We start from the raw sequence: 24759 nt of genomic DNA, 5'->3' as shown, positions 1-24759 counted from the left end.
GCCACTAACATTTCCAACTGAGATGTGTGTATCTGCGCTGGTGGAAGGCGGGGATGGAGGCTGTGCCATGACTATTATGGTGGCATCCTCAGAGCTCTCTTCTGAAGTGGTCTCCTGGGAGGCGGGAGAGCGTGCCTTCCCGGATGGGCCGGCCCCGTTGGTTGGAGGACCTGTGGGGGAATGGACATGTGGTCAGTGGGCGGGATGGGTCAGTCAGTAAGGCAATAACAACTCACGTTTGACAGGACCTTTGGGTGGAGCCCGGTGGTTCCTCACCTCTGCGGCGTCCGCCAGCCTCCACATTGGTGACCGCTCTGTCCTCGGCCACCCCCAGTCACCTACAGGGCACATTCATCGAAGGTGGTGAGGATGCTTATGTCCGGCACTCTACCTCCCGGCAATTGTTGGGAGAGCTTTTCCTGAGGAGACACAGAGAAGGGCATCATTAGCCACACGCGTGGTTCACAGTGGTGGGAGAGGGGATGTGAGGGACAGGTTGGGGGAGGGGGTACACGCAACAGTGGAGGGAAAAGGTCTCGGGGCGGGGGGGGGGGCGGGGGAGGGGGCTGCGTTGGTGTCTACTCACTCGTGCTGTCTGGTTTAGGTCATTGACATTCTTCCCGCACAGGAGGCCAGCCTCCTGGTCACCCCCCCGAGCTGACTGCCACAACCACCTCGCCCTAGGCAACACTGGTTGCCCTATCGCTAACCGTCCAGCATCCTCGGGAGAACAGGACATCCCTCCTGGCCTCCACTGTGTCTAGCAGCCTCCCCAGGTCAGCATCCCTGAATCTTGAGGCCGGTCTCCGCGATGCCATTGTTGCGAGCTTGCTGGGGTTGGCCGAGCAAATGCAGTTTCAGTACTGCTTGACCTTGTTAGCGGGGGGCTGGTGAGCACTGTCCCAGCAAATCAGCTGGCGAGCCTTTATTTGCAGCAGGAAGCCCATGAAGCCTCGATAAGTAGACCAATTAACGTTGATTAGCATTGCCGGCCTCGCTGAGCCGAGCGCCGGGAAGCTTGCGGTAATTACCACTCACTGCAACACTTAGAAATCTTTCTGAGTATCGCGTCCATAAAATCCCTACAGTCCAGAAGGAAGCCATTCGGCCCATAGAGTCTGCACCGACCCTTCGAATGAGCACTCCACCCATGTCCACTGCTGCTACATCTTATAGGCTTATTAAGACAATTCCCCTAGTTCTACACTCCAACCAGGGGAAACATTATTCCTGCATTTATCCTATCAAAGTCCTTCAGGATTCCATGCTGGTCAGTTTAATCTCTCCTCAATCCCAGGAATCGGCCTCGTAAACATATGCTCCATTCCCTGTAAGGCAAGTATATCTTTCCTGAGATAGAGACACCAAAACTGTGCATAGTATTGCATGTGTGGTCTCATTAAGGCCCTATATAATTGCAATGGAATGTCTTTGCTCTTATACTCCACTCTTTTTGTAATGAAGGATAACATATAATTTGTTTTCCTAATTGGTTAAGGTACCTGGATGTTTACTTAATGATTTGTATACAAGGACATACGGGTGCCTCTGAACATCAACATCATTTTAAAGCAATTCTGTTTTTCATTCCAAAGTTTACGGGGGTGATTCTCCGAGCCCCGGGCCGGGCCGGAGAATCACCGCAACCGCGCCACGACGCCCTGACGCTGGTGCGCGATTCTCCAAGGTGCGGAGAATCGGCGCCATTTGGCGCCGGCCGCTAGAATCGGGTGGGGCCGCCGATTCTCCAGCCCGGATGGGCCGAGCGGCCGCGCGGATACGACGGAGTCCCACCGGCACCGTTCACCCCTGGTCGTTGTTTTTGGGGGGGGGGGGGAGGGGGGCTCCTTCACCAGGGGACACCTCCGATGGGGTCTGGCCCGCGATCGGGGCCCACCGATTGGTGGGCCGGCCTCTTTTTCTCCCCCCCCCCCCGGCCTACTTTCTGGCGCGGCCGGCCCCTAAACACCAACTCCATGTTGAGTCGGGGCCGGCGCGCTAAAGAAGTCCCCTGCCCATGCGCAGGTTGGCGCGGCGGCCATTCGGCACCGCGAGAGTAGGCTGGAGCGGCGTGAACCGCTCCAGCGCCGTGCTGGCCCCCTGTGGGGGCCAGAATCAGTCGTACCAGGGCCCGGTTCGCGCCATCATGAAACGCAACGGCGTTCACAACGGCGCAAACACTTGGGCTCCAAATTGGAGAATTGCCCCCTACATTCTTTACAGTTCTCGACATTATATTGCAGCAGATCAGATTACCCGAAAACCAGAGTTTAAAACCTACCATGTCTGAATTTCAATTCTTATGAAACGAGCGAATAACTGTTTGGCTAGGTTCTGAATTGGTATAGTGGCGTGCCAGGTTAGTTTTCAGTACTGGTCTTGTTCCACACTGACTGACCCTTGACTCAAATCAACTCAGCTCAGCCCAATTCGACCAGAAAACTGGCAAAATCTGAAATCAGACCTGATCCCTCGGATGCCGGTTTTGAGACGCTGTACCTGTATCCTGTTTTGCAAATTCTTGCCTAATCATTTAGCCTTTTAAAATCCTTCTACAGCCTCCAAAGCCTTGATTGTTACAACACAGATCCCCGTTGTTGTGAAAAATGGTAGAAAACCTAGATGTCCTGTCCGCAAACACAGCACCGACTATTTTTGCGGAGTGGGAATGGGGGTGGGTTGATTTTTCCAGTGGCGGTGCCCTTAAAAACAGCCGCCTCCACTCATGTCTGATTTTGGTGATCTCGGTGTGTGAAACACGATGTGCAAAGATCGGGTATATTAGGAGCAGGTCTAAACCTTGCAGAATCCTTTGAACAGATGCTACCCTTTTGAAGATATCGGGTGGGATTCTCCGCCGGCGTGATTCTCCGTTATGCCGGCGCCCGGGGCTTTCCCGACGGTGTGGGGCTGCCCCACCATGGGGAACCCCATTGACCGGCCGGGGTAACGGAGAATCCCGCCGGAGGGTCGGGGCAGAAATGTGGAGTGGCGGGGTGAAGAATCCAGCCCATTGTCCCAGAACACATTTGGGATTGTTCAAAGTATACATGAATGTGCACAGAGACTCATTGAGGGAGTTAAAAGGGCTGTCTAAAGGAATTATTAAAACTGTCAACAGCAACCGTCAACATGACAAGGAATTTAAAACTAAAAAGAGAGAATCCAAACATCTACCTTTTGAGATTCAATAGCTTTACCATTGCTGATTCACCCACAATCAACATCCTGGGGGTGACTGTTTTGTTTGTCCAGAAACGGAACTGGACCAGTTGTAGGGAAGGCAGTGGCGTAGTGTTGTTACTGGATGTGTAATCCAGTCACCCAGGGTAATACTTAGGGGGGGGGGGGGGGGGTGGGTTTGAATTCCACCATAGCAGATGGTGACATTTGAATCCAATAAAAGCTGGAATTAGAAGTCTAATGATGACCATGAAACCATAAAAACACACCTGTCTTTTAAGGAAGGAAATCTGCCATCCTTACCTGGCCTGGCCTACACATGACTCCAGATCCACAGCAATGTGGCTGACTCTTAAATGCCCTGAGAAATGGCCCAAGCAAGCCACTCAGTTCAAGGGCAAATGGGGATGACGATAAATGCTGGCCCAGCGACGCCCAGTACATCCACATGGGTGTTTGCTGTTTGCCTGTTAACCAATCCCCAATCATACAATGCCAGTCTCCTGTTCGCACCCTCAATAATCAAGCATTTTCCCTGCTCCTGAAGTCAGGCTAGGTTCCCTCTTTCTCTCTTCATCCTGTGCTCAAGAAACCACTAGCTTCCCATTTAGACAAAACATTCTCACATCTTCGAAAATGATACAAACAGCTTCCCCATTTGTCAATATAGTTTATATTGTCACAGTAGCACAGTGGTTAGCACCGTTGCATCACAGCTCCAAGGTCCCAGGATTCAATTCCCGGCTTGGGTCACTGTCTGTGTGGAGACTGTCTGCTCTCCCACTGTCTGTGTGGGTTTCCTCCAGGTGCTCCGGTTTCGTCCCACAGGTCCCGAAAGACAAACTGTTAGGTTTTCAAGAAGGCATACGGCATGCTTGCCTTCATTGGCCGGGGCATTGAGTATAAGAATTGGCAAGTCATGTTGCAGCTGTATAGAACCTTAGTTAGGCCACACTTGGAGTATAGTGTTCAATTCTGGTCGCCACACTACCAGAAGGATGTGGAGGCTTTAGAGAGGGTGCAGAAGAGATTTACCAGAATGTTGCCTGGTATGGAGGGCATAAGCTATGAGGAGCGATTGAATAAACTCGGTTTGTTCTCACTGGAACGAAGGAGGTTGAGGGGCGACCTGATAGAGGTATACAAAATTATGAGGGGCATAGACAGAGTGGATAGTCAGAGGCTTTTCCCCAGGGTAGAGGGGTCAATTACTAGGGGGCATAGGTTTAAGGTGAGAGGGGCAAAGTTTAGAGTAGATGTACGAGGCAAGTTTTTTACGCAGAGGGTAGTGGGTGCCTGGAACTCACTACCGGAGGAGGTAGTGGAGGCAGGGACGATAGGGACATTTAAGGGGCATCTTGACAAATATATGAATAGGATGGGAATAGAAGGATACGGACCCAGGAAGTGTAGAAGATTGTAGTTTAGTCGGGCAGTATGGTCGGCACGGGCTTGGAGGGCCGAAGGGCCTGTTCCTGTGCTGTACATTTCTTTGTTCTTTGTTCTTTGTTTGTAATTTGGACATTCTGAATTCTCCCTCGGTGTACCCGAACAGGCGCCCGAATGTGGTGACTAGGGGATTTTCACAGTAACCTCATTTCAGTGTTAATGTAAGCCTACAATAAAGATTATATTTCTACAATGTAGATGCATCTGGTGACTTTGACAAAAATCAAGAACAAGATTGGAAGATTTATTCATTTTATTTATAAACATAAGTCAACACAAAATTGCATGGATTTTTTTTCTTTTATAGATTTTTTTTGAAAAATATTTAACCTGACATCCATCGACTCCACAAAGCCAAGAGTAAATCACACAGATTTTGATTTTACATCTTTCAAAATTCCTTAATGTCCTGTACATTTAAAATACATGCATGCCTTCACTTATTTAACCGGTCCCTCATTTTCGAAAATAAAAGCCTTTTCCAAAAAAGCCCATCCAACAGAAACACAATGGGAATGCAGATAGCAAATAAATGCACTGAGATAATGTACTGCAGTGTGGAAATTCTTACATGATAGATCCATCAAAGTTCCAAGACAGATACATTTTGAGTAGAATACTTGTATATAAACCATCATAACTGTGCTCAAGAAGCAATATGAACACGAAGGCAAAGTTGGCTTCTCTGCAACATCCACCAACTCAGTAGCTTGATAAATAAATGAAAAGTTTTGAAGCACTAATACACATTCGGTATAATACACCATGCATTCCCTGATCTACTGTACATGCTTAATTCACAAGAAAATAAATTCATGGTTGTTTAATCGAGTTGTCACCCCATTTGCAGTCGAATTGTGATAAAAGTTTAAAATTTCAAGTAAGTCACTTCTTTTCCAAAAAAAAAGTCAGAGTGCATCAAACAAAGACTTAATTTTCTCGTTCGCGTGGAGCATCCAAGTTGTAGCATTGAGCAAGTTCCTTCTCTTCAATGTGTAGCGACGTTTTTGCATCACTTGGGAGTTTTCTCAAATAGGCATGGGCTTTCCAGCTATTTTAGAAAAAAAGACAATTCAACAGTGAATGTAACAGTCAACTATCATTAGTTTTTAAATCACCAGAGGGGAAAATAAAACACGCCATTCTTGAAATAGCCAGCATTCTTTGCACTTTGTCAAATGGTTAACAAGCTACACAAAGTACTTTGCAACTTAACACTGGAGGATTTCAATGCTGGTTTGTGAAGTATACTCATGGCACCATTCAATTATACTCTCATAACAAAGAAATCGATATGTGCATTCAATTCAGATTTAAAAGCCATAGAATCTCGACAGTAGAGAAGGAGGCCAATCAGCCCATCGAATGAGTACTCTACCCATGCCCACATCCCCCCCGATCCCTGTAACCCCATAACCTAGCCTACACATCCCTGGACACCAAGGGGCAATTTATCATGGCCAATCCACTTAACCTGCACATCTTTGGACTGAGGGAGGAAACTGGAGCACCTGGAGGAACCTCACGCAGACACATGGAGAACGTACAAACTCCACATAGTGACCCAAGGCCGGAATTGAACCCGGGTCCCAGACGCTGTGGGACAGCAATGCTAACCACTGTACCACTGTGCTGTCCCTTAGGCTGGCTCAAATCAGTGCTGTTACAAAAAGTATTTAATGGTCCTGAACTTTTACCTGAAAATTCAAAACATACAAACTACTTCTCTTCAGATTTTGTGACCGAACCTAATTAGCAGCTACATGTATATATTAAAATAAAAGGTGATCTCTAGCTTTACCTGGTGACCCATACTATTTTAGATAAAAACTCAATGGACTATTCAAATCTAGACAAAACTGAGAAGGGGGTTCAGAGCGGGCCCTGTAAATGCAGCAGAATGGAAAAAAATTGTCTGTACAAGTTAACAGCAACGCATTCTTAACTGGACGACATTTTCTCCTACTGCATAACTGGCCACTGGAATGCTTTTTTCAGTTTTGCTCCCCACATTTAAGAAAGGACACACTTGCATTGAAGGCAGCATGGCAAAGCTTCACTAGATTAGTCCCTGGGATGAGGGGGATGTCCTATGATGAGAGGCTAAGTGAATATTCTCTGGAATTTAGAACAATGAGAGGCGATCTCATTGAGTCTGATAATTTTCTGAGGGGCCTTGATAGGGTGGACGTGGAGAGACTGTTTCGGCCTGTTTGGGAGTCTAAAACCCAGGCACCTTGCATGCGTTTCTCCCCCACAACCCAAAGATGTGCAGGATGGGTGGATTGGCCACGCTAAATTGCCCCTTAATTGGAAAAAATAATTGGGCACTTTAAATTTATGGAAATAAGTAAATATATATATATATATATATATATATATAAATAAATTTTAAAAAAGAGAAACACGCCATAAGTCCTTGAGGGTGTAAGCATTCTGGAGCAGTGCCTCCCAGGAGTGTGCAGTCCTGGGTAAAACATGCATTTTGTTGCTCTTGCCCTTCCCGACGGCCTACATGTACGAGGTGGGATTTTCTATTCTCACAAAAGGTGAAGGCGGCACCAAGGAACCAGCTGAACTCTGCACCTGATATGCACTTTGCCCTCTCCTACTGTGAACCCAATTGAAGTGAGATCATGAGGGCCAAGCAGGCTCACCTGTCACATTAAAGGTTGGCGAACGTGGCATGGGTCCTGAAGGTCAGCCAATTGGCAAAAGTGGATCCCGGGGGGGGGGGAAAACATTTGAAAAACACTGGAAAAGTGCTCAAACTGGGTAAATAAAACCACAAAGCTGAACAACTCTATGGACTGATCCACATCCAACCCTATTTCACACCGTGTCCTCTACACAAAGTTATAACTAATGAAATAATTGCCTGCGAGAGAACAGATGGTACATTGTAATTGTAACGTGTTCTGGAAGAGACATTCCTGATTCATCTCTCTACTGCCAGCGCCTTCCTACATTTCAGCTCACTCTCTTACAAAAGTGATTAGACTTTGCAAGCACTCATGGTCCATAACGCACTTTGGGATGTCCTGTGGTCATGAATCATGAGAATAAATGGAAATCTCTTTTCTTTTTCAAACACCCACTGTTCTGTCACGTGTTTGCGGTTTGACTATTTCCCCCCCAAGTGAGCTACTCAAGACTGTCGTTTGTAAAATCCAGCATTTATTTCCAGCTCTACGTAGATCTTAGGAACTCTGAACGAGGTTGAACGTCAGCTCGCTCCAGATCTGTCACTTAGCCACCTGTCATTACATTGTAGTTACGTCAGTCTCAGGTTTCTCGAATGCTAACCCTGTACTCCGCACGCACCGCAACTAAATCAATCTGAACTGACTTAGTTCTGTTTTTGCAGACAGCATTAGCTGCAAGGGGAGGGGTGAACCAATGGGAACTGAAAGAAATGGGGAAGTCAGTCAGAAAAAGGCAAGTACAAAAAAAAGAGGAGAGATTTCGAAAAAAAAAAAAATGTTTATCCTAGATTTTTCTGATTACAGAAGGCAAGACCTACACTGGCAGGGTTCATTATGGATTGGCAATATTCCAGCTTAGCTTCCATGAACACGCGCAAGGTTAATGATCATCTCTCAGCCGATTCAGGGATGCTGTGCTCGGGCATCTACCTACCTTTGAAGTGGGTGTAGCAGGTGTTACAGTAGAGTCTCTTATCCCGTACTCGGACCTCTGCTCCAGACTCTTTACCCCCGAGGTCAATGCTGCATGAGGTGCACTATGCATGAAAACAAGACTGCTCAGTTAGATTTTCCAAGGTATCAAACAACTGTTGAAATTTAAGGACAGGAATGAAGTCAAGAAGCGACAGCATTTCTTTTTATTGTTCCGCTCAGCTTGAACTTAATGCTTTTCATAGTCAGGACTGAATGAGGGAGCAGTAATTGGCCGTGTAGCAAAGATGGATTATGGCTTCCCCGTACACACATGCTGTGGCTGCTTCCCTCCTGGTTATCCAACAGCCTTAGGGGGTGTGGGGGGGGGGGGGGGGAGGGGGGAGAGGGGGGAGGAGAGACCCAGGAGTAGGTTAGCTGCCCACCCACCTCTTGAGGAGACATCTTGAAGTTTGAGGAATCCAACAACCAGGGTACAGGATGCAAATAATTTAAATGTACTTTTTACTTTAGATAGATGGAACTTGTTTAAAAAAAACAAACAAATTCTCAATTTTGGTAAGGGGGAGCAGGACCAAAAAGGGACAATTTTACAAAAGCAGGTATTCTTCTTTCGATCAAGCTCAATACCATCAGTAAAGGTTTCCAAACAAATAATGCATTCTAGCATTTTTTATTACGGCACGATGGGTCTTGTGAAGAAAAATTACAAATATTATGGAAGGAGAGATAGATAAAATTGGGCCAAATACAATGACATTTAACGAGGTTCGAACAAAATAATTGTTCGTGTCAAGCTAAAGTAGTCTTGCAAAAGTCATGCTGTTTCTTTGGTGACTGCATGTCAGTGATGTATGAAAGAAGCCATATAGTTGACTCACTCTGCACTGGGAAGTGAAGAAGCAATATGTTAATGAAGGCGAGAATGTAAACATTAGTATGGAGTAAGACACAGACATTAGTCGAAACACAAAGAAAATCCACCGGTGACAAATTAATTCCAGGGTACAGATTTGTGTAGGTATAAACCTTAAATGGTGATGAAACCTTCCATTTTAGCTGAAAAATCAAACACTGTCAACTTTAGGATACAAGCACAAGCAGGAAGGTGTGAAATATGCCAATCTGAAACAGAATCAAAGCTATGGTTATAAAATATCGTGACAAGCTGCCCCGGGTTAGTATGCACTAGGATGCTTCCATACCAGCTGCAGAAGCCATGCAGAATTCAAATCCAAACAAAAAAATGATGAATGCTGTGGTTGTGTTGCAAAAATATTTATTTTTCTTGCAAATCATCTTGCAATAATTACTGTATATCTTTGAGCAAAATGTCTGCATGGGTTCGTGTACCATCAAAATGTTAATACCAAGGCCACTGGTAGGGTTCCAAGCAAGCATGCACGTCTTTAGCAGATATCCCTCATCATTGCTTAGCCTCTCTCATAGCTAGTCCCTAGCCTCACCTTAAAACAATGTAAATGATAACAAAGGCCAAGAGACTCGATGATCATGGCAGCTCCTTTGCCCAGAGCGTTATCACAGTCTGAACAGATCTTCTTTCCACTTATTGACCTGCATGCAGAACAAAAAGGGGACCAACTATATAAATGCTACACAGGCACGAGAATTACGATACCGACCCTGTAGGATGCACAAGCCATCAATCGGTTGGATCTGTGTGATCAGGTCAAGCGTCGAGATAAAAGCCCAACAGTGAAATTAGATTCCTTGTGCTGGGCCTGTGGAACTGTGACTACTTGTGCTGGGCCTGCGGAACTGTGACTACTTGTGCTGGGCCTGCGGAACTGTGACTCCTTGTGCTGGGCCTGTGGAACTGTTAAGTGGCAGATCTTCTTCCAACAGGGTCGGACAACCTCAACATATCGTGAGTTGATTGTACAGGACAAAAGCTTTACTGCAGGGCAAACCAACAATGTGCCCTGCACAAAGAAAATCTGATCGCCATAAACCAGGAGCTCAAATTAAAACTTGGAGCAGCTACTCCTACGCGTTTTAAAGACGGATAGTTGAAAATAGGGATGGCTTTGGAGTATTTTCAGATGCACAGGAAAATTTCATTTTGATTCCGGAACATTTTTAAAAATAAAATATGACTGATTTTCGGAAGCACTTCAACATGTTCATATTCCAACACAGTATTCTATTATTCAGGGTGAAGCTTTATCACATATTTATATGAAAATAACGTGCTGCAGCATAGTGCAATTTTAACAAGATAGCTGTAGATTTCTCTTCGCACAACGTTTACCGGTGTCTCTCTGTTAGCACGACTTGCGAATCTCTAATGAAATGCAAATGTTTTTCAGGCAGCATCCCTGCAGTGTGGGACCTCTACTCCGGGGACCTTCAGCACCGTGAAATGTGTCTGCCAATCAGAGAGCGTGGATTTGTCAATGGTATCACGTCTGACAAACTTGATTACATTTTTTGGAAGAGATGGCTAAAGAAGTGGACAAGAGAATATCTTTGGATAATATGTATGTGGACTACCAAAAGGGGCTTGATAAACTCTCTCATCCGAGATGGTTTGCTGAAGTTGAAGCTCATGGAACCAAAGGCAAGTTAGACATAGAATTTATAGTGCAGGAGGAGGCCATTCGGCCCATCAAGTCTGCACCAACCCTTGGAAAGAACACCCCGCACCTCCACCCTATCCCCATAATCCAGTAACCCCACCTAACCTTTTTGGACACTAAGGGCAATTTAGCGTGGCCAGTCGACCTAACCTGCATATCTTTGGACTGTGGGAGGAAACTGGAGCACCTGGACGAAACCCACTCAGACAAGGGGAGAACTTGCAGACTCCGCACAGACAGTGACTCAAACTGGGAATTGAACCTGCGACCCTTGAGTTGTGAAGCAACGGTGCTAATCACTGTGCTACCAGACTGCCCTTCAAATTATTAGTTAGGATGTTGGCTCGGCAGAAGGAGAGAGAGAGGAGCGACAATGGGCAGGTATTCAAATTGCAAGAATGGGACTTGTGGTGTTGTGCAAGGATCTATGTTGGTCCTCACTGCTCACCATACTTATTATCATAGATGAAGCAATAGAAAGCCACAAATCCACATTTGATGATGACGCAAAGGTGGGCGGCATTTTGCACAGCGTGTACATTTTTTTCCCTTTTTTAGAAATAAATTGAGCATACCCAATTCATTTTTTCTAATTAAGGGGCAATTTAGCGTGGCCAATTCACCTACCCTGCACATCTTTGGGTTGTGGGGGCGAAACTCACCCAAACACGGGGATAATGTGCAAACTTCACATGGACAGTGACCCAGAGCCGGGATCGAACCTGGGACCTCGGCGCCGTAAGGCAGCAGGGCTAACCCACTGCGCCACCGTGCTGCCTTCGCACAGCGTGTACATGCAGCGTAGAATTACAAAAGAGACAATAATAGATTAAAGTGTGGCAAGTAGATTTCAATGTAGGTCAGTGAAGTCATCCACTGTGGACCTTCAAAGGATAGAACAGGGTGGTTTCTAAGTGGCGAAAAGCGCGAGACAGTGGAGGTCCAATGAGGCTATAGGTCCAGGTACATCATTACAATGTAGAGCTCAGGTTCTGAACATAACGAGAAGGACTAATGGAATAGATATAGAGGAAGCTATGCTTCAGCTAAAGACAATCACAACTCAACTTCATTTGGCATTTGAGAGCAGATCTGGGCAGCACATCCTTAGGAAGAATATACTGGCTTTGGAGGAAGTGTAGCGTAGATTTACTAGAATGAAACCTGGACTCCCAAGGGTTAAAATAGGAGGAGAGATTTCACAAACACTATTTCCTGGAATTTAGGGGGTGATTCGATTCAGGTTTTCAAGATATGAAGGGGAACAAACGAGGTTGACTGGAAGAAACTCTTTCTAATGGTTGGAGAGTCCAGGGCACAGTCTAAAAATTAGAGTCAGACATTTCAGCAGCGAAATAAGGGACCACGTCTTCACACATTATGCCAGAAGTTTCAAACTCTTGCGGAAATGGTAATTCTTAACTTTAAAACTAAGATTGATAGATGTTTTCTAAATGACTGGATTAAGGGATATGGGGCAACGGTGAGTTTATAGACGTAGGCTGGTTCAGCACAGTGGGCTAAACAGCTGGCCACAGTCTATCATTTTCCATTCAAATCTTGGATGGTGGCTCAAAATGGAGAACATGCTAACAAGGGGACACGTGAAATTGATAAACAGACAGAAACGTTTCATCTATTCACGATGGTGAGAATTTGGAAAGCACCCGAACTGTTCAATAAAACGGTGTAAGATATGATAACCATCAGTGAACTATTGCGCAAGAGAATTTTCCATTAAATAGCATATTGAATTGTACACAAGTTAACAGCGCATAAATTTTCATCCGAATGATCAGTACCTGTTGCTTTGAGTTATCTGGGACTGAGTCGGTGGTGCAACAGAAGGGTTCTTCGTCCAAGATGCTGTTCTCAATGATCCAGTGGATTGAGGTGGAAGTGTTGATGATGGAGTGCGCATGTAGGATCGGTTGGAAGTGGAGACTGGGTAATGAACGGATTCTTTTCCCGAGGAATACGTCATCTCAGAAGTTGATCCCCAGTTGTTTGCCTTTGGGAAATCCAAGTTATCCAAGGATTCACCTCTGAAATGAGGGAAACCATAACACAACTTTGTTCAATATTTCTGGTCGCACAATGTTATTTTTGAGTTTACTGGGACCAAACTGGCTTCCACTGTATCAAATCACCAAACAGTATGATTACAAATATCCCACAATAAACTATAGGAAAAGCGGAGTTTCGGGTGCCCTTGAGTAATGAATGGGTGGAGAGTGAGTGATCTGCAAACTTCCTCATCAATCTCGCTCCTCCCTCTCGCATAACGCAGACATGTTGTACAGCATTGGTGAAGAATGGTTCACATGAATGCAACTGAAGTGCCTCCATCAAAACATTTGGTGGTGTTTTTTGCACCCGCAATTTAAAAGTGGCAAAAGACGGCTTTGCTCTTTGTATCTTCTACGACAGAGCTTTGCTTGTACCTTGCTGTTCTCATGCTTCTTTTAATTCCAAACTTGCTCATCCCTCCTAAACGTAAGACACAGCCTGTGTTTTATGCATCCAATGAAGCTTTTTTCGCCCGAATACCCCACCAAGGACAGCAAAGCAAGACAATGTCTAGATATTTGGAAGTGTAATGTTTTGCATTTGGAGAAAAAGAGGACATTGTTGTAAAAAGAGATTACCTGAATTTATTTATATTTCTATATGATGCTTGCTACATGGAGTGTGTGAGAAATGAAATTATAACCTTTATTTGCCAGTTGATAATTGCTCCCACTGATTATTGGCTGGGGCCCTGTCTCACAGATCAAAGTGTTTGGGATGCATTGGTTTAAACCATTCCATCCAATCACAAACATCCTGTGGGTCTATTTCCACCACATTTGGCAGCTGTATTTGTGTGTGTAAACAATGCTTTGTTATTGAATCCTGTGAAGGGCTGATGACCTAAACACCGCTACGAGAAATAAAGCTTCAAAGCTCTTTGTTTGGAGATAACTTCAAAGGCACTGGAGCTATTTCTCGCACAGTATTGCATGGAAACGACAATTAGTGCAAAAACCGGCATGGAGAATGAGCCGAAGGCTTTATGACAGTAAACAACCACAAAAAAAATGCAATGGTCTGCAATTGGAGGAAACATGGGGCTTAGGAGCAGGAGGTCCTTCAAGCCTTCTCCTCCGATCGTTAAGATCGGTTGTGGTCTAAACTCCTTACTTTCGGGTCTGCTCCTCATTGTCCACGACTCCCTTGTCACATCAAAATTCCCTCCAACTCCATAACCTATTCCCCGTTTTCCACCCCCCATATCCTTTGATCCCTTTAGCCTCAACAGTTAGATCTATCTCTTGAAAACACACTGGGCTGGATTCCCCGTTCTTGAGTCTAAGTGCGGGCTCCAACGGAGGATCTGTGGAGTTCCGATTCAGAAGAATCAACGCCACATCCGCACTAATTCCACTACCGGTGAGGAGCTAGCATCAGCGCCGCGCAGAACACCCGCAGAACACATGGAAAATGGTGGGGGAAATCGCCGGTTCCGTGATGGACACGCGCTGAGCTGACAAGCTGCAGCTGTGCATACATTATACAGCCCCCATCCCACACACACACACCGACGGTGGTCGCAAAAGTGGCACGGGTTGTGCTGGACTGCGTCCCTGTCCATTCCGACCCACAATCCACCTCATGGCCACCCCACCCAAAATAAGTTGGTGTTGGACACTGTCCATATGCCCTCTCTTTCTCTCTCTCTCCCCAGCCACCACGCCAGTTTCAGGACTATTGGGGGCACACATAGACCGCACCATTGGGAACTCGGGCCATCGGAGGCGGAGCATCGCTGGTGGGCGCACTAACGAGATGCGAACGCAGTTGCAACTACACACACGCCATGTGCTGCAAGACACCTTTTTGGAGGGGGCGGAGCATCGTGAGTATGGCATCGGGCGCTATTCTCCACCCGATCGCCGTTCCCGATTTTGGTGTCGGCCAACGGAGAATCCAACCCATAATGTTTTGGCCTGAGCTACTTTCTGGGCAGTGAATTCCATAGGCTCACCACTCTCTGAGCATGCGTAATCATAGGAGTTGGATTGCTAACATACGGGTTGGACGGCAGATCGGATTTTCCTGCGGCGGCTGCATTGATGTGGCTCATACCTTCTCATTGATCCATATGTGCTTGGTCCATTCTTGTGAGCAACACTGGCACTTCGCTGTCTGATCCAGCTATTATCATTCAGGAGCTGGGTCTTTCGCCGCATCTCTTGCAGGATTTTCTGCCGCTCTTGCTCGGCAGGCGAGGCTTTTGCGTCCTTCTGTTCTGAGGTTTTTCGTTGCGACTCGCCCTTAATCCAGGAGTCGTCTGAAACTTTGTTCTTCGAATCGCCTAACGAAGAAAACAAATAATAACCCAGGGCCTAAATATTTTGCCACTGCGCTCCAATTAGTCTAAATTCACCAGAAGGGCACAATTTGTTTCCCCACCCCAGCTAATGGTTTATAATTGAATACGATTAAGATGCGGTTCTGGCAACTGCATGGGAATAGGATTTAGGACGATCAAACCCAAGCTCATCACCAATACTGAACTACATTTCCATAATATTGTGCATATGAATCGGCCGAATCGGATGGTCAAAATAATTATGTATCATAGATCATGTGAATCATTGCAGAGCATGCATTATGGACTGAACGAGCAACAGTGGCGCACACGTTATTAAAATTTTCAAATCAGCACAGTCAAAAATAATCACTCAATTCCAGATTGATTTAGAAACGTCTGTTCCATTATTAGATTGCAGGGCAGGATGGATTGGGGGGGGGGGGGGGGAGACAGGGACATAATTGTCATAGAGCGATCAGCCAGCCAATGCAAACAAGTAGTACACTTAGTGTCTAAAATACTGGCCATTCAAAAATTAGCTCAGTGCTGCATCAGCCCATTCAGCAGGTGCCATGCACATCAAGGGAAACTGCATAGGATTAGCATGCAACCGAGGTAATTAATTCGAGAGACATTTCCATTTTGAAGTCAAGCACAGTGCATCTTTCAAGAACAAATTGCTTCAAAATGGAAGTGGCCACTTAAAGTGAGGCCGAAAGTGTGTTAATTAGTTTGATCGCTGGAACGGGAGAAAAATTATGATAAAAGATCGGCTGCTGATTCGAGGGCGTTTTCCCCACCTCTCTCTGGGTCAGCATATTTCATCTGATTGAGGATTTTCAGCCTCTCAGTTTCCAAGTCAACTCGCGCCGTGTCCTGTGTCCTCCCAAGGCGCCTGCGTAGCTGCTCTTCTGCTAGCAACCACTGGGCCACACCACCCACCGGTCTCACATTTACACCTAAATACACGTTTAAATAGGCACACAGCAGGCCATTAGCTCTCGTGCAAGGATAATGCTTTCAGTGTGTGTGTTCAAACAAAAGGTTAAAGACAAAGGTCAAGAAAAGCTCGAATTTTGTTTCAAACACCTATTCCATCTATCAGCCACACACACTATAACATTTATTGGCTCTTCGTTACATAACTCTCATGCTACCCAAGCATATCTTTCGCTGAAAGAGAATCTGATACCCAAATAAATGTGCACTGATTGGGTTCTTCAAGAGTGATGTTTGCACCAGGCTGGGTTTATTCATTGGAATATTTTTAAATTTAAGTTGCATTGCATTCAATTTCTTTCAGAGGTTGCCAAGGGGAGTCGCAGACACCCTTATTCCCTTGTAACTGTTGTAATTACATAGTTGCCGAACCATATTTTACTCTTATGATTGTTACTGTTATGATTGTTACTTTTCAGAGCTAGATTCAGAACACACAAGCAATATTTATTGAATAATTGGAACCGTGATCCTAGAATCATAGAGAACTCCCCTACAGTGCAGAAGGAGGCCATTCAGCCCATCGAGTCTGCACCGATCCTCCGAAAGAGCACCCTACCCAGGGTCCACTCCCCTATCCACCCTCCCAAGGGCAGCACGGTAGCATTGTGGTTAGCACTGTGGCTTCACAACGCCAAGGGGGTCCCAGGTTCGATTCCCTGCTGGGTCACTGTCTGTGCGAAGTCTGCACGTTCTCCCCGTGTCTGCGTGGGTTTCCTTGGGTGCTCCGGTTTCCTCCCACAGTCCAAAGACGTGCAGGTTAGGTGGATTGGCCATGCTAAATTGCCCCTTAGTGTCCAAAAAAAAGGTTAAGAGGGGTTATTGGGTTGGGGGATAGGGTGGAAGGCTTAAGTGGGCTGGTGCAGACTCGATAGGCCGAATGGCCTCCTTCTGCACTATATGTTCTATCCCCGCAATCCTGCAACCTAACCTGTACATCCCTGGACACTAAGGGGCATATGGTCAGCTCCTTTGAGACTCAGTCACTGGCCAGTTCAAGTAGCGAGTTAAAAGACAATTCAAATTGGTTTTATTCCCCAATTGAAGAAAGAGAAACTTACCACGTCCTTGTGCAGACACTAGTTCATCAAGTTCAGAGGCTGATCTTGACTTGGCCCTATAATCACAATGGCATTGCAGGCTGGTTATTACATGCAGTGTGAGCAGATACACCACTCATTTCTTAACAGCAGATTCCAGAAAGACGAGCATATCACAACAAATCTGAATGATTCCAATCACTAACGAGCATTTGATGGAACAATTTTGCTTGCAGGGAAACCTAACGGAAGATCAGCAGATAGTGAAAACCCAAGGACCATTAACATGCCCTCCCACAAATACACCAGAAGTATGACCGAGATAATGAAATCTGCTGGACCAGCTCATTGAGGCTTAAAGGCACCACAATTAAATAGTTATCATCTTATTTCTATGAGCGGGATTTAAGTATACAAACATTTATGGACTATAAAGAAAAAAAGGCAATATATGTTTTTTCTTTTATTCGTTCATGGGATGAGGGAATCGCAGACTGCGCCAGCATTTGTCGTCCTTCGCTAATTGTTCTGGAGGGGGCATTAGGAGTCAACCACATTGCTGTGGATCTAAAATCACAAGTAGGCCAGACCAGGTAAGGAGGGCAGATTTCCTTCCCTAAATGACGTTCATTAACCAGCGGGGGCTTTGCGACAATTGACAATGGTTTCATGGTCATCATTTGATTTTATTTGATTTATTGTCACCTGTACTGAAGCACTGTGAAAAGTATTTTTCTGCGGCTGGGGAACGTACACAGTACGTACATAGTAGACACAAGAATAATCAACAGGGAACATTAACAAATGGTGCATCGACAAAACAGTGATTGGTTACAGTGCGGAACAAGGGGCCAAACAAAGCAAATACATGAGCAAGAGCAGCATAGGGTGTCGTGAATAGTGTTCTTACAGGGAACAGATCAGTCCGAGGGGGAGTCGCTGAGGAGTCTTGTAGCTGTGGGGAAGAAGCTGTTCCTATGTCTGAATGTGCGAGTCTTCAGACTTCTGTACCTTCTGCCTGATGGGAGGGTCTGGAAGAAGGCATTGTCTGGGTGGGAGGGGTCTCTGCTAATGCTGTCTGCCTTCCTGAGGCAGCGGGAAGTGTATACAGAATCAATGTGCGGGTGGCAAGTTTGTGTGCTTCATTAGACTTTACATTACAGATTTTTTGATTGAATTCAAATGTGAATGCAACCTTTATGATAAGTATTGTGATTTTTAAACTAATTAATTCACTTTAATTTGGAGAACATTTCTTGTCCTCTTTAAAATGAACACAATCATGAAATGATTGCCAATTTTCATAGTGTAATGCATTTAACAGATCACAGCAATGGGGAATGGAGATGCAGACATCTCTGGTACTGCAAGCGAACTCACTAAACTCAATAGTTCAAAATCTTACCACTGGGGTTGGAATTGTTCAGCTCTTTGAGTTTCTTCGAACCGTGCTCTCTCTTCTGCTTGTTGTCCCCGCCTTTGCTCTTCTTTAAGCTGCTCCTGCTCGAGATGCCATTGCTGCTGCTGTTCGCGTTCTCTCTTCTCCTGCAGTCTTCTCTCTTGTTCAAGACGACGTTGTTCTTCTTCTTCATCTTGACGCCTTCTTTCTTCTTGTAATCGTAGTTCCTCTTGCTGTCTGGCCTCGTCATCTTCCCTTCGCTGCCAATCCTCTTCCTCCCCCAGTTCCTCTAACTCTTCCTCAGAGACTTCCTGTTCGTTCCAAGATGTAATCCAATTTCGAGAAGTGTACTGATTCTTCGACTCAAAAGGCCCATCCACTGTATTTGAAGGCGATTGCGGAGTGTTTGTTTCTTGTAGTATCTTGCGCTCCTTTTAAAATTAAAATGAAACACAGTTTAAAAGAAAGACAAAAGGTACTCGAGGAACTTTATTGAAATGTACAAGGAAATATGGGGGAGTGGCTGGTACGTGAAGATTTTTTAAGTGCTTACTCCCAAGGAAAGTATCCTGTTATTTCTCCTTTACCGCCCACTCCCCTCCCCCCGCCCACCACCTTGCCCCCTCCACCGCTATAAAACAACATTCTCCAAGCTGTCCCCTCGAGGTCACGTTGGAGAATGACTCAACAGTGGGCAAATCCTACAGTAACTCATTCAAGTAACCATTCTTCACGTCGAAGAATGGGCCATTTCAGTAAGCTTTTTGACTGCGAGAGGCATCACAGCAGAACACCTGAAATCCATACACAGCCCTTCTGGTACAGACTGCTGGATAGCCAGCAGAACAGAAAGCAAGAATTTCCCCTCCTACCTTCCCCGGAACCGATACGAGAATACTGAAACCAGCTGTGGTTTGCCCACCATTTCATATGCTGAAATCCACGTTGGAACATGGATCAAACCGGGACCTTTGTGTTCATTTTGTTTCATACTGTCCATGTTTAACCAGAGAACGCTGGCTAGGTAGTTTACGTCAATTCACTGTCTATATTATAATTGTTCAGTATGTCAGACATCTCAAACAGACTAATTTTAAGAGTATTTCGCCCTCCTCTTTTGGAAGTCCTGCAACAAACTATTTGAAACAAATTATTTTGATTAGCTGCCACAAGGATGTAGGATCTTATTGCTCTTGTCGACACAAATGCGCCCATTACTGACAAACATATTTCCTGACTGTGTCTTCCACTGCCAATGGTAATTATTGTATTATATTTTAACGGTATATTTCAATGGTGCTGCAGAGGGAGCCCCACACGGGGAGCCCCACACGGGGAGCCCCACATGGGGAGCCCCACACGGGGAGCCCCACACGGGGAGCCACACACATGGAGCCACACACATGTCAAAAAAGGGCATAGTCAAAATGGAGCTTAAAAGCACAACAGCTTTCACATGAACCCCATTTTATTTAACCAAAGACTAAAATAAGCAGAATATTGCAGATCTTAGAGAGGAACTGGAAGCTGGAAATGCTCCGCAGGTTTGCCAGCATCTGGCAGGGGAGATACGGAGTTAACATTTGGAGGCATGGACTCTTCCTCGGTTCCAACGAAGGGTCCATGACTCAAAACAAATTGGTTCCTCACCTGATAGATGCTGGCAGACTGGCTGGGCTTCTCTATCTTCCTCTCGTTATTTAACCAAGTCTAGTCTCATCAGAGAGGACGGGTGCGCTACATTGTTTGCTGAAAGATTGTTTATCCTTATTTTGTTTCTTGAAAGATATTCAATCATCGCATACAAATACACGGAGGACACAATTAACTGGACTGCTGTCTCCAGTCAAGAAAATCAGCATCTTGCAGGGCAGTTAACATACGTTCCTTTCTGCTCCTAGCTAGTTCCTTCTTTGCCCTTGGGGGTGGTGATGAGTGCGCAAGCACTGAAACAGCAGAGTGAATAATTGACAACAGGCGAGGAGGACTACAGATACGACAGCTGGAGATAATGTGGACAAAGGCCGAGGGTTTCTGATCGATTCCAACTGGTTTTAAAATGGATTTGGGAGGGCCATCCTTCGCTTTGTCCAAGACACACCCACCCACATTAATGAACACTCAGTGGGGAGCTATCCTCCAGCACATCTCCCTCCATTTGCGCCTCACAAACAATGGAAACAGGAGCAGCTGATTGGGATCCACCACTCAATGGTCAGTAGTCAGGGGCCCTCTGGAGGGATAATCATGAAGGAGCCTGTGCAGCTACTACGAGAGCATGGCCACGCACAGGCCTCAGCAGCAACATTAAATGAAATTGAATTACATGTTTCATCTGTAATTTGCCGGCTGGACCCAGAGATCTACCATCCCCCAATCTGACGCAACTCCAGCATCTCTTACCTCCAATATGTTAAACAACCTCTCCCAAGGCCGAAAATACAGCCGGAATTAGAGACTTGTTTCAGGAGCTGCCAGAGGGGGGAACCCCCCCTCCCCCTCCCCCTCCCCCCTGCCCTCCCCTCCCCTCTCCTCTCTCCTCTCCCCCTTCCCCCTCTCCCCCTCCCCCCAAAACCATGGGTATGGAAAACACATTTATAAATAGGAGTGAAGTAAATAAGGAAGTCATGGTGAATTTTTGTAAACCATTGGTTCAACTTCAACTGGAGTTATGCATCCAGCTCTGGGCACGACACTGCAGAAAATATGTGAAGGCATTTGCGAGGTTGCAGAAAAGAGTCACGAGAGTGGTTCGGGGTGAGGGACTTCAGTTACCTAGATCGACTGGGTAAGTTAAGATAAAAGCAAATTGCTGCGGATGCTTAATTCTGAAACAAAAACAGAAAATGCTGGACAATCTCAGCAGGTCGGAGAACATGGGGGGAGGTTGGTCTGTTCTCTTTGGAGCAGGGAAGGCCGAGAGGGGATTTGATAGAGGTCTTCAAAATCATGAGGGGTTTGGACAGACTAGATAGGGAGCAACTCTTCCCCATTGACGGAAGAATCTTCCGGCCCCTCCGAAGTCAATGGTAAATCACGTTGCTCACCTGCCCCAGGCCAGAAAATTCCACCCTAGGGGTGAGCCATTTAGGACAGATAGAGAGAGAAAATTGTTCACTCAGTGGCATTGTAAATCTTTGGAATCCTCTTACCCGGGAAGGTTATGCATGCTGAGTCAGTGAGTACCTTCAAGGCTCAAATCAATAGATTTGAGTGGGGTGTACTGAAGGGCAATGGGGGGGGAAACGGAATGGGGGTCAAGGGGGCGAGGAAGATAAGAAAGAGAATAAACTCCACCTCAAAGTGGCTGATGACTTTGTACAAATAGAATATGACAAAAATGGAAACAGCAATTGCAATGATTGGGGGAGGATTATTGTTACGTGCTAACATAAGGCATGAATTCTTCATGAAGTGCCTCTATGTTTTATTAAATATTAAAACATGCTGCTGTGCAGAGAGACCTGGGTGTGCTAGTGCATGAGTCGCACAAAGTTGGTTTACATGTGATTAAGGCGGCAAATGGAATTTTGTCCTTCATTGCTAGAGGGATGGAGGTAAAGACTAGGGAGGTTATGCTGCAACTGTATAAGGAGTTAGTGAGGCCACACCTGGAGTATTGTGTTCAGTTTTGGTCTCCATACTTGAGAAAGGACGTACTGGCACTGGAGGGTGTGCAGAGGAGATTCACTAGGTTAATCCCAGAGCTGAAGGGGTTGGATTACGAGGAGAGGTTGAGTAGACTGGGACTGTACTCTTTGGAATTTAGAAGGATGAGGGGGGATCTTATAGAAACATATAAAATTATGAAGGGAATAGATAGGATAGATGCGGTCAGGTTGTTTCCACTGGCACGTGAAAGCAAAACTAGGGGGCATAGCCTCAAAATAAGGGGAAGTAGATTTAGGACTGAGTTTAGGAGGAACTTCTTCACCCAAAGGGTTGTGAATCTATGGAATTCCTTGCCCAGTGAAGCAGTAGAGGCTCCTTCATTAACTGTTTTTAAGATAAAGATAGATAGTTTTTTGAAGAATAAAGGGATTAAGGGTTATGGTGTTCGGGCTGGAAAGTGGAGCCGAGTCCACAAAGGATCAGCCATGATCTCATTGAATGGTGGAGCAGGCTTGAGGGGCCAAATGGCCTACTCCTGCTCCTAGTTCTTATGTTTGTATTGTATCGTAGTGCTGTTTTGCCCCAAGGGATGAAGGTGATATTCACTTTGTAAATGGCGGTACACTAATGTAAATAATGTAGGAAAGGATAGTACTGGGACTACTGTCACAGACACGGTGGCAGTTTGTGATACGCGTGTTGGTGTCATTGCAGTTTTTGGTTATCATTACTGTTTTTATATTGCTCTGCAAAGTTTTGATATTAAATGCAAAAATTCCAAGAAAAATATTTTTCAAAAAATGAACAGGACATTTAAGCAGTTCAGTGGCCCGGGGCGGCATCTGGCGCAGTGGTTAGCACTGGGACTGCAACACTGAGGACCCGGGTTCGAATCCCGGCCCTGGGTCACTTTCCGTGTGGAGTTTGCACATTTTCCCCATGTCTGCGTGGGTTTCACCCCCACAACCCAAAGATGTCAGGTCAGGTGGATTGGCCACGCTAAATTGCCCCTTAATTCGAACAAGAAACTCCAGTGGCCCTAAAATTAGCCTTTTGTTGTCTCGACAGATGAATGCTTAAAGAAAATGGTCCCCATTCTGTTCCATTGCCAAGTTATAAAGCATCAAAGTGCTAGTGGGAAAAAAAGTTTTTGTCAAATGAGTGCTGAAGCACGGTGGCAGCTGTGTACCATCCACAAGATGCACAAAGCAACTAGCCAAGGCTCCTCTGGGCAGCAGCTTCCAAACGTACGAACACTACCAACTAGATGGACAACAGCAGAAGACACCTGGGAACATCACCATCTGGAATGTTCCCCTCCCAGTCCTTCACCATCCTTGTTTGAAAATATATCGCCGTTCCTTCACTGTCGCTGGATCAAAATCTTGGAACTCCCTCGCTAACAGCACAGTGGGTGTGCCTACACCTCAGGGACTGCAGCGGTTCAATGAGGCAGCTCACCATCACCTTCTCAAGGGCAATTAGGGATGGGCAATAAATGCCGGCCTAGCCAGCAATGCCAATGTCCCATGAATGGATAAAAGGAAAAATTAACAGGCCGCTGACAGTTTAGAAAAAAAACTTTTTTGAAAGAAAAGCCAATAGACATTTAAACAAAAACACATTTGGTCTAGAAGTTTCAAAATATGCGCGATTCAAAAAGCACCAGATGACAAATTGTTAATGACATTTTAATACTAAATCCGTTGCCTTTCGCTCAAATGACGTGTTGCTGTTTCAGAGATAGCTAACTTGCCTATTCCAAACCCCACCCCCACCTCTTCCATCTCCATGAATCACCCTGCGACCCATTCAGTTGCATTCTGTATATCTCATTACCTCCTCGTAGTACTTGGATCCTTCTTGTTCGGCTTCCTGCTGGGCCTTTCGCCACTCTTCTTGGAGCATTTCCTGTTCGCGATGATGTTTTTCCTAACAGTTCAAAATCATTAGATAAATGAAAGCATTGGTGCAAAGCAGCGAGGAATAAGAACACAAGAACATAAGAACTAGGAGCAGGAGTAGGCCATCTGACCCCTCGAGCCTGCTCCACCATTCAATGAGATCATGGCTGATCTTTTGTGGACTCAGCTCCACTTTCCGGCCCGAACACCGTAACCCTTAATCCCTTTATTCTTCAAAAAACTATCTATCCTTATCTTAAAAACATTTAATGAAGGAGCCTCTACTGCTTCACTGGGCAAGGAATTCCATAGATTCACAACCCTTTGGGTGAAGAAGTTCCTCCTAAACTCAGTCCTAAATCTACTTCCCCTTATTTAGAGGCTATGCCACCTAGTTCTGCTTTCACCCGCCAGTGGAAACAACCTGCCCGCATCTATCCTATCTATTCCCTTCATAATTTTATATGTTTCTATAAGATCCCCCGTCATCCTTCTAAATTCCAACGAGTACAGTCCCAGTCTACTCAACTTCTCCTCATAATCCAACCCCTTCAGCTCTGGGATTAACCTAGTGAATC

General features: G+C 45.6%; 1 protein-coding gene across 5 annotated transcripts in view; it reads right to left on the bottom strand.

Moving 5' to 3' along the window:
• Nucleotides 1-4867: 4867 nt before the first annotated feature.
• The window catches only part of lmo7a (LIM domain 7a), a 257694-nt gene continuing 237802 nt past the window's right edge, over nt 4868-24759 (bottom strand). For 3 of the 5 annotated variants that reach the window (XM_072476155.1, XM_072476158.1, XM_072476157.1), the window contains 9 exons: nt 24117-24209; nt 18672-19096; nt 17288-17343; nt 16028-16186; nt 14999-15227; nt 12673-12915; nt 9737-9845; nt 8272-8374; nt 4868-5683 (listed from right to left, as the gene is read on the bottom strand). In XM_072476155.1, coding sequence (XP_072332256.1) covers nt 5661-5683; nt 8272-8374; nt 9737-9845; nt 12673-12915; nt 14999-15227; nt 16028-16186; nt 17288-17343; nt 18672-19096; nt 24117-24209 — 1440 coding nt within the window. In that variant the 3' untranslated portion in view covers nt 4868-5660. The remainder of the gene's footprint in view (nt 5684-8271; nt 8375-9736; nt 9846-12672; nt 12916-14998; nt 15228-16027; nt 16187-17287; nt 17344-18671; nt 19097-24116; nt 24210-24759) is intronic. The other 2 variants (XM_072476159.1, XM_072476160.1) reach the window with 2 other exon arrangements.

This window comes from Scyliorhinus torazame, chromosome 15, assembly GCF_047496885.1.
Source record: "Scyliorhinus torazame isolate Kashiwa2021f chromosome 15, sScyTor2.1, whole genome shotgun sequence".
NCBI classification, from domain to species: domain Eukaryota; kingdom Metazoa; phylum Chordata; class Chondrichthyes; order Carcharhiniformes; family Scyliorhinidae; genus Scyliorhinus; species Scyliorhinus torazame.
This window is presented reverse-complemented; position numbering and strand designations above follow the sequence as displayed.